The sequence below is a fragment of the Eleginops maclovinus genome, chromosome 15, assembly GCF_036324505.1.
Source record: "Eleginops maclovinus isolate JMC-PN-2008 ecotype Puerto Natales chromosome 15, JC_Emac_rtc_rv5, whole genome shotgun sequence".
Lineage (NCBI taxonomy): Eukaryota > Metazoa > Chordata > Actinopteri > Perciformes > Eleginopidae > Eleginops > Eleginops maclovinus.
The window spans coordinates 8,523,038-8,535,754 of record NC_086363.1 but is presented as its reverse complement, the minus strand read 5'-3'; the positions used below and the strand labels follow the sequence as shown (position 1 = coordinate 8,535,754).

The 12,717-nt window shown below is 38.7% G+C and overlaps 1 protein-coding gene across 1 annotated transcript; it reads right to left on the bottom strand.

Annotated features, from left to right (window-relative positions):
• Positions 1-100: 100 nt before the first annotated feature.
• On the bottom strand, positions 101-12,227 carry rab32a (RAB32a, member RAS oncogene family). The gene is made up of 3 exons (XM_063901761.1): positions 11,812-12,227; positions 3,451-3,728; positions 101-1,209 (listed from the first exon to the last, which is right to left on the bottom strand). The coding sequence occupies exons 1-3, from the start codon at positions 12,023-12,025 to the stop codon at positions 1,060-1,062; spliced, it is 642 nt and encodes a 213-aa protein (XP_063757831.1). The 5' UTR covers positions 12,026-12,227; the 3' UTR covers positions 101-1,059.
• Between the last annotated feature and the right edge of the window lie 490 nt (positions 12,228-12,717).

Genomic DNA, 12,717 nt, shown 5'->3' with positions numbered 1-12,717 from the left:
TGCCGAAGTGTTTTGTACATGGACAAAAATAAAAATATACAGTGGATGAACATATTTAAATATATTACACAAGTACATGTGAACAGACTGGTAGACAACAATATTTTAAAATGTTTATTATCTATTTGGTCTTGTAAAGTATTTTTTACGTACAAACTTAATCTCAACCCAGTGTTTAAAAAGTCTCTCAGATTTTCTGAACACTTTAATGTACAAGACAGTTGTAGTCTGTAGTTTCTGATATCTCGTTCACCAGTTGCATGACCATGTACAGTATGGCCCAACAATAAGAGGAAAAAAACAGGCTGTAAATCTACATTTTCCAGCTAGTGGAAAGGCAGTGTCAGATATAGTATCAAAATATGATTATTATTTTTTTCACATACTTAACATGGCGTTTTTTTTTAAAGAAATCATGAAATTAAGCCAACAATTAATTAAATATGAGATACATAACTCTTTGATAATGCTTAACTGTGAGTCTGCTTACTTTTTCAAACAGCAGTAGAACACCTGGAAACACAAACATGAGTGTGATGCGAGCAAAAAGGATCTTGTCTCACAGAAAAATGTTGAATAACAAGGATACTGACAAAACCAAAGAGACATTATCGAGAGGCTACAGGTTGTTTTCTAGTTTTGCTTAATTTGCACCCCTTTCAAGTGTGGTATAGTCAAGGGCTTCAGAGGGTACCAGGGCAATATGAGGAGCAGCAGAGTTCAGGTGGGAAAGGCTGGATAACATTTATAGTTAGTGGTGGAATAAACCATCAGGGAAATATGCGGTGACATAAACAAAATAACAAAGAAGGAAACAGCCCTACATAGACAGTGACAACATTAAGATAAAATTGGGCTTCTTTTCGGGCCTAGTGAAAACAACTATAGATGTGCAGGGCAAACGGCATCAGTGCAGAGAGAAGAAGATCCTGGAGCTTTGGAGACCCAAGAATTTATATTCCACAGAGAGGCTGCAGTAGAGGGCTGAGAGCCACAGGCCGGGTTCGCGGGTCAGACCATGCCAAACGAGGCGGATGGCTGGTATGAATGGATTTAGTGTCAGCAGCAGCCTGACTTGCTCTCAGCAGCCACAGTTTCCTGGTCCAGTTTGATCCGATCTCCATTGCTCTCCTCGTATGGCAAACCTTTGTCGTTAGACAAGATATTCTCAACCAGGAAACGTGCTGCCTCGTCCACATTAATGTTATCCTAGAAGAAGGTCAAAACAGAATGTCAGGGTGGTTATACAAAACTTTTTTTAAGTACATCTGCACAATGACAATTCAGACCCTGGTGCATTTCCCAGCTTACATCTTCAAAAATGTGTTTTGAATATCAACTAGACCCCTCTCTATGATCCAGCCTGTAAAAGCAACAGCTGGGAGACAGAGACAATTACCAGAGATCTGAGGCTGACAGGGACGAGTTACAAACAGCCATTTACTTCACACTGTGGCCAAAAGCTGTCATCCCATGGGTTGAAGAGTTAATGAATATTAATGGTATTTCTCCAGGGTTTTTAGCAACAAAAATGTTTGCAAAGAGGCCTGGTCATCTTGGGTAAAGGCGAACAGAGTTTTCTCTAAAGTAAATGAAAATCAAATTCCTTTTTATTTAACAAAATAATATCATATCTGACACAAATCTTTAATATTATTTGTAAAGATTTGATGTTCAAATCCATCTGTTGTAGTATTGAATTAGTTAGAAGTGCACATAATCGCATGATTATGTCTAGATTTCTTTTAAAGTAATGTATTTATGATTGTTCAATGAGTAGAGGGCGCGCTTGAATCAGAAGAAGATGAACCTCAAAATTAGAGGGACTAAGTAGTTGATTACGTCAAAGGCTGATAAGGACGATAGGAAATGAACAGCCTACCAGCATTAGACAAAGTGACCTGCCTCAGCCACAAAGCTCAAAAACCAGTGATGATTTTTCAGCTCAAAAAACAATGTGTTTTGTTTTTTAAACTGAAGGTGTGGAAATATTCAGAGAATTCGAATCAGAGTTTGTTGTATGTTGAGTTTATAGTCAACGTGACAGGCATACAAAAGAACAACACTTCATTGCACTCACAGAAAAGCTTTGCACTGATCACACAGACCAACACGTTCACATGACACAGCACGTGACATGGCTGCACAGCCTTAGGTTATCTGGAATGAGTTAACTAAGTTTACTTGGGCTGCCAAATCTGATCAAAGCATTCCTCTTTACCATACCACGTTTTCCAAAGCAGAGTTAGAAAATGACACAAATGTAATGGGAAACATGGGAGGGGGCTTTCCCAGGACTCTCATAGTTAGAAAAATGATAATTTGGCTGGCTGTGATTTGAGCACTTGACAGACACAACTGCATCTTTCCTAGGAGGTCATTTATAAATAAACATGACACGACACACCCAGAGTCCTGGCAGCCTTTTGTTCATGTCAGCCTTGTGCTCTCACTCAGGTACCTGCTGATGAGTTCTATTATAGCATAAAGTCTGCACCTCACAAAAAAACAAAATATTGTACTTTTCATAACATGTGTTTTAAATGTACTACTTACTTTAACGATGAACATTTTATATACAAAACATACGACTGGGACAGAAAAAGTTAAAAGTTTTAAAAGTTGAATTCTACTACTCTTACTTTAGCCAAAATGATCTCACCTCACCAAATACTAATCACAAAAAAACCTGTAACACCATGACCGAATTTGAGGAGAAACACAACCTAACATTATCTGTCAGGGTCCTATCACTCACAGCTCTGGGCTGCTACATCAATCAGTCATGCGATAACAGCTGTCCAACAAATCTTTTCACTGGTTGTAAGATAAATGTCTATCGATGTTGTGCATGAAAAATGCTTTAAAAAATGTTCTAAAGACAAAGTTTTTATCTTATACCATTTGAAGTTTGGATGAACAAATTATATTGTTACAAACTGTTGAGAGAATGCCTAAGTCTTAACCAAAAACAATCACTACATGTAACTATTGCACAGTTGCCTCAGTGTAACCGGTGAGATAAAGATAATGCTATTCAGTAAAATGGCTAAATGTCTTTACAAAAAATATCCAGTGTCTAATCTCGTTTTGACTTGGCTGTGTATTTCAAAGATCTTATTTTCCGCAAACTCAAGTCACGTTCATGCGTAAAATAAGATTTTAAGACATTACTAGTTATGTTTGGACCATGACCCAGGAAGCTTCAAAAGGAAATGTGTATCTTCCAGTGTGAAAGATATTTTTGCCAGTATTAATCCCTGCCTTGGTAATTTCATGCTGCTGAAGTGTAAAGTAACCACAAATAACAGATAGAGAAAAATCTGAGAGCATATTCATGGGGAAAGCCTGTTTAACAGATAGAAATAGAAATGTATCTAAAAGCACATAGACCTGTTTTACGCAAATGTGTAAGTAAGGGCTTCTGCGTCTAATGTATTGATCTCTCACCTTTGCTGAGGTTTCAAACCAGCCCAGGAAGCCGGTCTCTTTGCAGAAATTGTCCATTAGGGCTGTGTTGTTGGAGCTGTCTTTTTTCTGGTCGCATTTATTGGCGAGCAGCACAGAGGGGATGGGGCTGCCATTAGCCAGCTTCACCTTGCTGTCCAGGTCGTGCTTCCACTTAGACACTGCCTCAAACGTGGAGCCCCTTGTCACATCGAACACCACGAATGCCCCCACAGCCTCTTTGTAGTACACTCGCGTCATGTTCCCAAACCGCTCCTGACCTGGAGGGGAGGAAGAGAATACAGTGAAACATATGCATTTTTACCAAGCTGCTGAAAGCAATATGAGTAATAGGTTTTTGGATTTGTGTAAATATTCGAAACATGTGGATGTGATGAATCCCTCGAAAGCAAATGTGACTGAACATCCAAAAATAAAATACTAACACAGCATCTTAAGGATGAAACCAGGATGTCTAGCCCTGAGATTATCATGCAAGTCATTCGTCTCATTTCTTTCTCCATTGATAGAGAGGATTCTTACTCAACCTTCACCTAATTTGCCTTGGACCTAATCCAAACAGAGAATGGAAGAGGTAATCTGCTGTAATGTTAAACCCTTTCTCTGTAGTCATATTCTGAGAAAATCTAAGAAGATATTTCACAAAGGCAAAGCATCTTTGTATTTAGTGTCAATATTAATCTGAAAAAAACTTTTCTTAAACAAAACTGACCAGATGTGTTTTTTACTTCCTTTAAAACTACCAATATGTCTATCACAATGCATTTTTAAAGATGAATCAGAGGTATTTTTAATGTTTCTTTGCGTATACTTAACTCTTTTTGACACCCATCATAGAAAACAGCTACAGATAGATGTGCTGTATATTTTAATAATGCTACTCATAAACGCTTTTCCCATACTTGAGTTAGCACATTTAAAATGTAACCCTTAAAAGGAAACAAACTCTTGAATGAGAATGTGAATCTACTGTCAGAGGTTCAACAGGCGAACAGTATTATAATACTTTGCTGACGTTGCGTCACACTATCTGCCTATCTGATCAAAATATTCCTTTCAATTCTGTATTAATATTTGAAATCATAAGAATAAAGAATCTGTCTATTTTATTTCCCATCATTACACCTCTTTATTTTTGTCCATCAATTGTTTTGCTAGGCATGGTAAATAACTAGTCGAAGCCTCAAACTTTACCACTCTGACTAGTTTTTGCTTGTTGTGTCCTACATTTAAACAATACGGCTTGCTATGTTTTTACTGTCTTAAGAACAAACAATATCTGTAGATTTTGAATTTCAAAGAAGTTATATTTTCAAAGTTATATTTTATAGCTAGGTGCTATATGGTCAGATAGAAGGTTGTTTCTATGCTGCAAGCTCTTACGCAAAATAACATTTACATTACGTTTCAGACGACATGCAGCAGAAGCAGTTACTCATTGAAAGTTGGGGCGTAATGGTTGTTTTTCTCTTTATGACAGCAGTGTTTTTTCTTCACATAAAAAAAAAGGTATGTCTCATACACATGTGAGAGCTTGCGTAAGCTTCAATATATGGTTCCTATTTTTGAGCTTTTGCTCGCCCATTTCAGTTCTGTTTATGATGTTGATTCATCATAACATATGACCGGCACAAAATGCAGATTTTAAGTACAACTATAAATAAAGGTCTCATTCTGTTATCTGATGTGACACACACATAACTCAGATTGCTTCTTTACAATGGCTCACCTATTGTGCCTTTCAAGCACCAGTTAATTTAACTTCTATTCAGATCCAGTCTCAGCAAACATATCAGGCTTCCAATGACTTGTGGTAGCATTTGACTGATTTAGCACATATTTTTGCTTCACTGCTCCAATTAAAGAAAGCCTTGAAGGCAAGTGTAATTGTATTAGAAAGTCAGCGTCCACTAGAACTAAGTTTCAAAATAGAAAATTAACCTAAGATTGAGGAACTGCAAGCAAAGCTTCTCTCAGTATACTTTCACTTTACTGTGGGTACTTATCCAACTACACAAGGAACTAGAGTTGAGTGGCGCAATGCGGGTGTGAGCAAGAGAGTGAGCACACTGTGGGGCCCACAGGCCTGACGGTAATTGCTCATAATTGAGAGTCTAATTTTAGCTGATATAACCCCAGGTGAATTCACCAGAGACACGACACAGTGGGATAAAGAGCTGATAGACTGAAACAAGGCTTTTATTTTGAGGCCTTTTGTAGCTCATACATCCAGCGGATTGCAGGCAGAGGCACACTATAGAAAGGAAAAATTGCTTATACTTACCAGGCTGCTGTCTCATCTGGTTTTTATTCTTTTGCAAAGTCTGACTGAGCCCAACGTCAAACCAAAACGCAGTAACTGAAAAATGTTTAGCACAGACGCAAATGCAATAAACTATTTTTTTTTTCAACTAAATGAACTCCTTTCACCAATGAATAGAACCAGTGTTCAGATCCATTATTATTTCATATCATCCAAAAAACGACTTTTGTGCTAATCTGAAAAAAATGAAGGAAGTATGGCACAATGGGTGAAAAGTCTTCTTACATCTGCTCACCAACAGTTCACTCTACATTCAACACTTGACTTGATTTTCTGACATGGCCAGTCCTTTTTTTTCGATGTGCAAGCACAGGAGGTTGGTGGCTCAACCTTACTACTCCTTGGAGAGAACCGCCTGAATGGGAAAGACTCATATGGGGTGATTATATCAGTCAATACCATCAATGTGATTGCCGTGGCACACATACACACCTGACTATTGCATGGTGTAATGAGATATTTGGGGTATTGATATTTGGCTCTGGTAAACATCAAATGACAGCAAATCCCAAGATGCCTGAACTTTAACTTTCGATAAATCATTCATCTCCATTGACTGAAGCCAGTCCTGTTTCCGAAGAACAACCAAATGAGAAAATTCTACATCACTCCTAAATGCTTTGTTAAATACAAACAGTCTTTGTGGAATGGCATCAGCATCAATCATAATGTTGGAAGTTATAGGATAGAAGTGATGATACTCTACAATACCATGAAAAAAGAAACACTGCTTTAGCCATTTTTTTTTTAACTTTCAACCCATTAAGGACTTGATACTCCAAAAAGGTTAAATAGTATGATTGTTGGAAACTAGTTTCAGCACCAGAATTAGATTTTTTCTTCCAAAGCACGGTAAATGTAAACTTTAATTAAAATGAACTACAGTGCACGTGATTTTGGTCAAAAATGGAGGTCTATGTCACAGAGGAATAGGCTTTATCAGGATATTGATACACAGCCAGTTCCCTTCAATGTCGGTCTTGATCATTCCTTTAGATTTGTTTTAAAAAAAAAAGAAAGATGTATAATGGGGGCTTCAACTACTGATAATTAGTATTTCTGATTATTTTATCTACCAATTAAATACTTAATTCCAACAAAAACGGTCCATGATTTCCCACAGATTAAATACTGGAATCTTCAGATGTCCTGTTTTGTTCTGCCAACCGTATAAAGCCATAGAAGAAAATATCCGCTTCCCATCAAGTATGACATCATAAAATCCTCACAATTAATATCGGGAACCAGAGACCCAATCACTGAAATTCAATGAAGCAATTTACATTTAAATAAAGGATAGATAACATTATACTAAAAGTATTAATGGGTGACATTTGCTGCTCACCAAAACAGCAGAAAACACAGGAATCGAAACAGCTGTGTGAACAATTGAGTATTTACTCTCTGAATGCCACAGAGGCTCATGAGACTGCAGGAGAGAAGAACAAAGACTTGTGCTGCTGCCTCAACAATCAACATGCCTGCAAACTAAGAATTGTATGTCTGAATTCATCCACGAGGCGAAAGAAAGTAAACTACTGAGAAATCCAAAAAGGTTTAAGCAAAGTCATTTCAGTAGCGTCCACCACACTAATGAACTGGTGCATGGCCTAAGGTACAGTTTAGTATTCTGGCGATAGACCTAGGAAATCAGCTTCAGTTTCAGCCACTGTATCATCTCTGTTTGTGTGGGAGACACAGAAATAAAAGTCTCATCATTATCCATAGCCCTAGCAACCCCACTTTCCTCTATGGTCGCACATATTGCCATCCTGTGGGTGGGTTACCATAGAAACTGTCCAAGCCAGACACGGCTGTAGCAACAGCAGCAGTCTCCGTCTGTTGTTGGGAGGCAACTGGCTGTTAAACTTCCCCACACGACCTCTCAGCAACTAAATTAACCAAACAACACAGGGTCCAGTCATTAACGTAGTCTTCAGCATGAGCTTCGCAGGACAGACTGTGAACACATGACTGGCACGTTCAAATTCCTAAGAGCAGCATGTGAGAGGTGACTTACTCCGGCTTACCAAGGCCTCAAGCACCTAACAAAGTCTGAATTGAGGGAAAATCCTCAACCTTCAAGTGGTGTGACCATTGTTTTCTTGTACCTTTAACTGAAGGGTTAATAGAGGCTGATTTACATAAAGCCTTGGCACAAGGTTGCAGGAATTAGCTGAAAATACTAATATTTCTTGTAGAGTTATTACATGTGATCCATTTAAACTATTCATGCAGCAAAAGCCTTTTTCCGGAAAATCTGTGTAAGAATCCAGAACAGGCCAGGAATTGTTTCCTCGTCTTCATCACTATTTCATATTAAATTCTAGCATGGTGTTAGAGCCAGAAAAGGGAAAAACAAAACCACATATTCCACCTAATAACCACAAAAACTATGAAACATACCAGATAATGACAGAGCAGTGTAAATGATCAGCTTACCAAAGATAGAAATATAATCAGGTGTAAAGTGGAGTGACCATGGAAATGTTTTACACTAAGGAGGTTCTTTCGGCACATTGCTGTGGTGGAGTGATTGCTTCTTGTTACAGTAAATTCATTGCTCATTCAACATTGGTGCCTTATTTCTACACTGTGTGCTTGAAAAGGCTTCGGGGTCACATTCAGTATTTAAAGTTGTGATTGCTAAATGGGGATTAATTGCTCGGAAGCAATCAAGTGTTACTTAGTGGTTGAGTTGTTTATTCTGTTAGATGATCAACATCAACATTTAATTAGTCACTTTTTTAAAGATCAATTTAGTTGAAGTAATTACTCAAGCAAAATATCAAACAATACTACCTACATCTCATCTTTGAAGATAAATTAATATAGACTCAATTATTTTCTGGTCGGTTGAGGTAATAATTTACAGATTTATAAAAAATGAATATAATTGTTACATGCATCTCTTTCCTTAACCTTAAGCACAACCTCCCAAAGACAAAAGGTTTGGTAAAATAAGTAAATAAAAGATAAAACCCCTGAAAATGAATTTCAGGGGTCAATGTAAAATCACATTTTCCTGACAGTACAGCGGGTTAGCATCGTTATGGAAACCACTGCATACGTCATAGTCACATGCATCCTCCTGCTCTCACAGCAAAGTTTTGTTCTACGAGGTACAGGCTATTTTTACACTTTGACTATTGGTAATCATCCTGTCCATAGTCTTTGACAAATCCAGGAGAGAGTAGCAATTCCGGGTGAAAGGGGTGGGAGCTCTGATGCTTTACCCTGACTTCCATGGTGTCCACATCACGGACAAGCCTCTGATTACTATCATTCCTCCCAGACTGTAATCATTAGTAGGGTTGCTCTAAAAAGACAACCCAACTCTGAAGTTGCCCTCAGCGTTGCTCAGAAGCTAATTCTTCCTCCTTTTCTGCCTGATTAAATGGCTTAATGTCCTGTTTTAATGACTTGGAAAATATACCTCAAGCTCTTTCACACCAACGATTTCTTACTTATTTCATCCTTGGAGTCCGCTGGGCAGACCTTGTTGTGGTGCGAAAAATGTAGTTGACTATAAATGTGGATGACATCAGTCTAAGTGAGTGTTTGTGTGTTTTATTTACCCTCACAGATCGTCTGATCGAGTACTGTCTGCCTGTGACAGGCAGACGGCCTTCCCTGGCACTCAATCACAGATGCCCCTGTACACTGAGCCTTTGCTGCCAGGGCCCCAAGTGTCAGCAGGGGGGAAAGGCCCACGCTGCCAATCAGTCTGCAATGACCCCCCCACCACGTACACACACCAAACTGTCCACCCCCTTTCCTCACTGCTGTTAGCGATGGAATAAAAATAAAAACAGCAGTCTTCTTACCATCTGTCCTGATCTGTCTCGGCACATGAGTTTTGTTTGATTGGAGGGATAAGAAGGGCCACAGTGGAGTTGGAAATTATGAATTGGGTAAATCTAAAAGGATATTTGTATTTGAACAAAATACAAATAAATATTAAATTGACAGGTATGTCTAAATTTTAAAAAATAATTGGAAATATGTTTATATCTCCTTATATCAGAGCTTACATACTGTATGTACACAATGGATGTGACATTGAGCAGCTTACTTCAAAATACAGAAAGAGAATCTTGACAAGCAACTCAGCAGTTAAAGATTTCAGATGAGAAGCTTTAACTGGGCCATGCCTATGAACAGCATGTACTAGGAAACAATCCCTATTCTCTGTGTTTCATGTGGTGCTAAATCACTTGCACGTGGTGATTTTCAACCATCTTGAATAGTTTATGGTTTACTCATCTCAAGCTCTGTCGTGTGCATCACCACTCAAAACCCATGACTAAGAGTCAGAAGATACAGTAAAGGATTCATTGTAATCCTTTGGTTGCTATTCAATTTGAAGGAATAATTAAAACACAAATAAGTGTGAGCACAAAGTCCAATATTAATGACAGCCGACAACATCATCAGTAGTCATTTTATCATCCTACCCTGTCAAAACAAATATCTATACCTCTATAAGCCTCCAGCTTAAAACAAAATGTGAGCTTGGTAAAAATGTTAGCAAGTTAAGCATTAACTGAATTACAGTGACAAGGTATATGTGCTTGTGCTTGATCTCTGTGTATTTTAAGATAAATAACCTAAATATTTTGGGACTCTGGATCAGACAAAACAGGCAGTTTAAATATGCCACCTTCAGCATTTGGATATTGAGAGGACTACTTTTCAGTATTTTCTGACATTTCACAGTCCCTACAATTCATTTCGTAACTGAGAACATAATGTACACACAGACAGTCCTTTATCCACACTCCTCTCCTTGAATGCTACCTTCTCAGAGAATGATGGACTACTCCTACTTTCCTTCTGCACATGCGAGATCATTATTGTTTAGTCTGGGACTGGCAGAACGGATAATACAAATGGCATTTGTTAACGGTTAACATATTTGCCACTTAAAATTACAGCAACTACATAAAAAAGAGACCATCCTTGGACTCTTAACCATCAACAGCACACACAGGCCCAGAAGTCATGTGATCTCATTAAACCAAACGTAAAAATATCCCCCATAAATGGACCTTATGAGTTACAGTATCTGACTAAGCAATTTCCCAAGCCCTACTGTGAGTTTTATTTTAGGCTATGAGGATTCTCTAGGAATAACATGAAAGAAAAGAGGCTAATAGGGTGAAGAGACCCTTCACCCACACATTACATCCTTCATTCGGATGATAGAAAGGTGGAAAGCCTGCATTGATCTACATGGATGTTTAAAAGTGAGTTATTGTGTTTGTCAGTTTGCCTGCTTCTCACTTCCTCTCTCCCCTGTCCTTTCCAGCAAGCCATTCTCAGACACTTTCTGTTTGCAATCTGATATTTTTGTGCCCGAAGAGGAACAAACAGTGAGAGTTTGAGAAGGAAACCGCCTGCATCTTTATTTACACTGCTCTGATTTCTCTGGGCCTGCTTACTCAAGCTGTTGGAATGCACAGGTTGCTGAGTGTGCCAAGTTTAGAAGCTCAGAGAGAGAGTTTACTCAAATTTATTAAAATCCCCTCGTGAAAAAAAAAGGATCACATGGCACAGGAATTTTTGGGGAACATTACAAAGACATTGCAACAGCATGGAATAAAGATAATGACCAGTTAAGTCACTTAGCAAACCTATAAACAAATTAATCCCTAGAGCAAATATAACAAGAGTAGGATGGTGAGTCCATGGAGGGGGGCGGCGCTCTGTTGGTAATAACGTGACCTACATTCCTCTGAATTATATCATAAAGGAGAAAGACAACGAGCAGGCGTGATCAACCGGTCTTTTCTGTTGGAAATTCTTTCTGCCTAACTGAGCTTGTGGTATTTACTTTTGTGCATTACGTTCATTGGGTATTTCGGTATGAATATTAAAACTTTTGCAATCTCTGAAAGTGAAACTTCCCCCTGTGCCAGACAAGGAAATTGAGCTTGGCATCCACTGATATTGAACGCATCTGATTCTGTTCAAAGCAACATATGTCACATCACTGAAGTGAATTAGCGTCTCCTTACCTGCGATATCCCACAGCTGTAACCTGACCAGCGTTTTGCTGTCCCAGTTGATAACTTTAAGTGCAAAGTCGACCCCGATCGTAGCCCTGTAGTGCTGCGAGAAAAGTTGGTGCACGTAGCGTTTGATGATGCTCGTTTTCCCGACGCCTAATTCCCCGATGACCAGTACTTTGAACAAGTACTCCTTACACTCAAACACCGAGCCCCCGGCCATGCTGACACACAAACACACAAACACTCTCACAACTTTTCTCTAAACTCAGGCAGCTTCTGCTTTCTCGCTCATGTATGCTTCCCGTGAGGAGCTGCAGCAGGACTGGGCTGGTCAGAGGGCTCAGTGCCAGATGCAACAGAAATTACAGTCGTCTCTCCCCCTTTCAATTCTCCCTGTCCTCCTCCTCCTCCTGCTCAGTAACCACCTGATAAGTCATAGGACCCGGAAATGTAAGAAATTTGACATACGCTCAGGCGTCCTCGTGCTGCTGCAACCACAGTAAGCTTTTCATGTTTACAGAGTGGTTTGTTGTCCCGTCATTCAATCTCAAACTCCCCAACTGTGTGAGGTTAATGTATATTTGAAATCAATTAACAATCGCCCAAGCCACTGTGGCACCCCTGTTTCTTTTGTACTTTAAAAACAAAGAAACATTCAGAAAAAATGAGGAGAGGAGGGGGTTGACTCATTTTAAATCTGTGCCTTAAACAGATTTACTTTTTTACTTGAACAAAAAAGGTAAAATTAACTTGTTGATAATAAATAAATATATATATAAATGTATGAGTATGCAAATATTTTTACATCAAAGGTTTTACTGCTGAATGGACCTGCATGATTTAAAAGTCCATTATTTTCTTGAGAGTTCCAGATTCTACTTCACGCATTTGTAGGTTGATTATTGAGTTGGG

Coding starts and splice junctions, on each gene's coding strand:
- rab32a (XM_063901761.1), bottom strand. CDS start 12,025: ATGGCCGGGGGCTCGGTGTTTGAGTGTAAGGAGTACTTGTTCAAAGTA. Junction 3,729..11,811: donor ACAGCTGTGGGATATCGCAG/GTAAGGAGACGC, acceptor CCTCCCCTCCAG/GTCAGGAGCGGTTTGGGAAC. Junction 1,210..3,450: donor GGTTTGAAACCTCAGCAAAG/GTGAGAGATCAA, acceptor ACCTTCTTCTAG/GATAACATTAATGTGGACGA.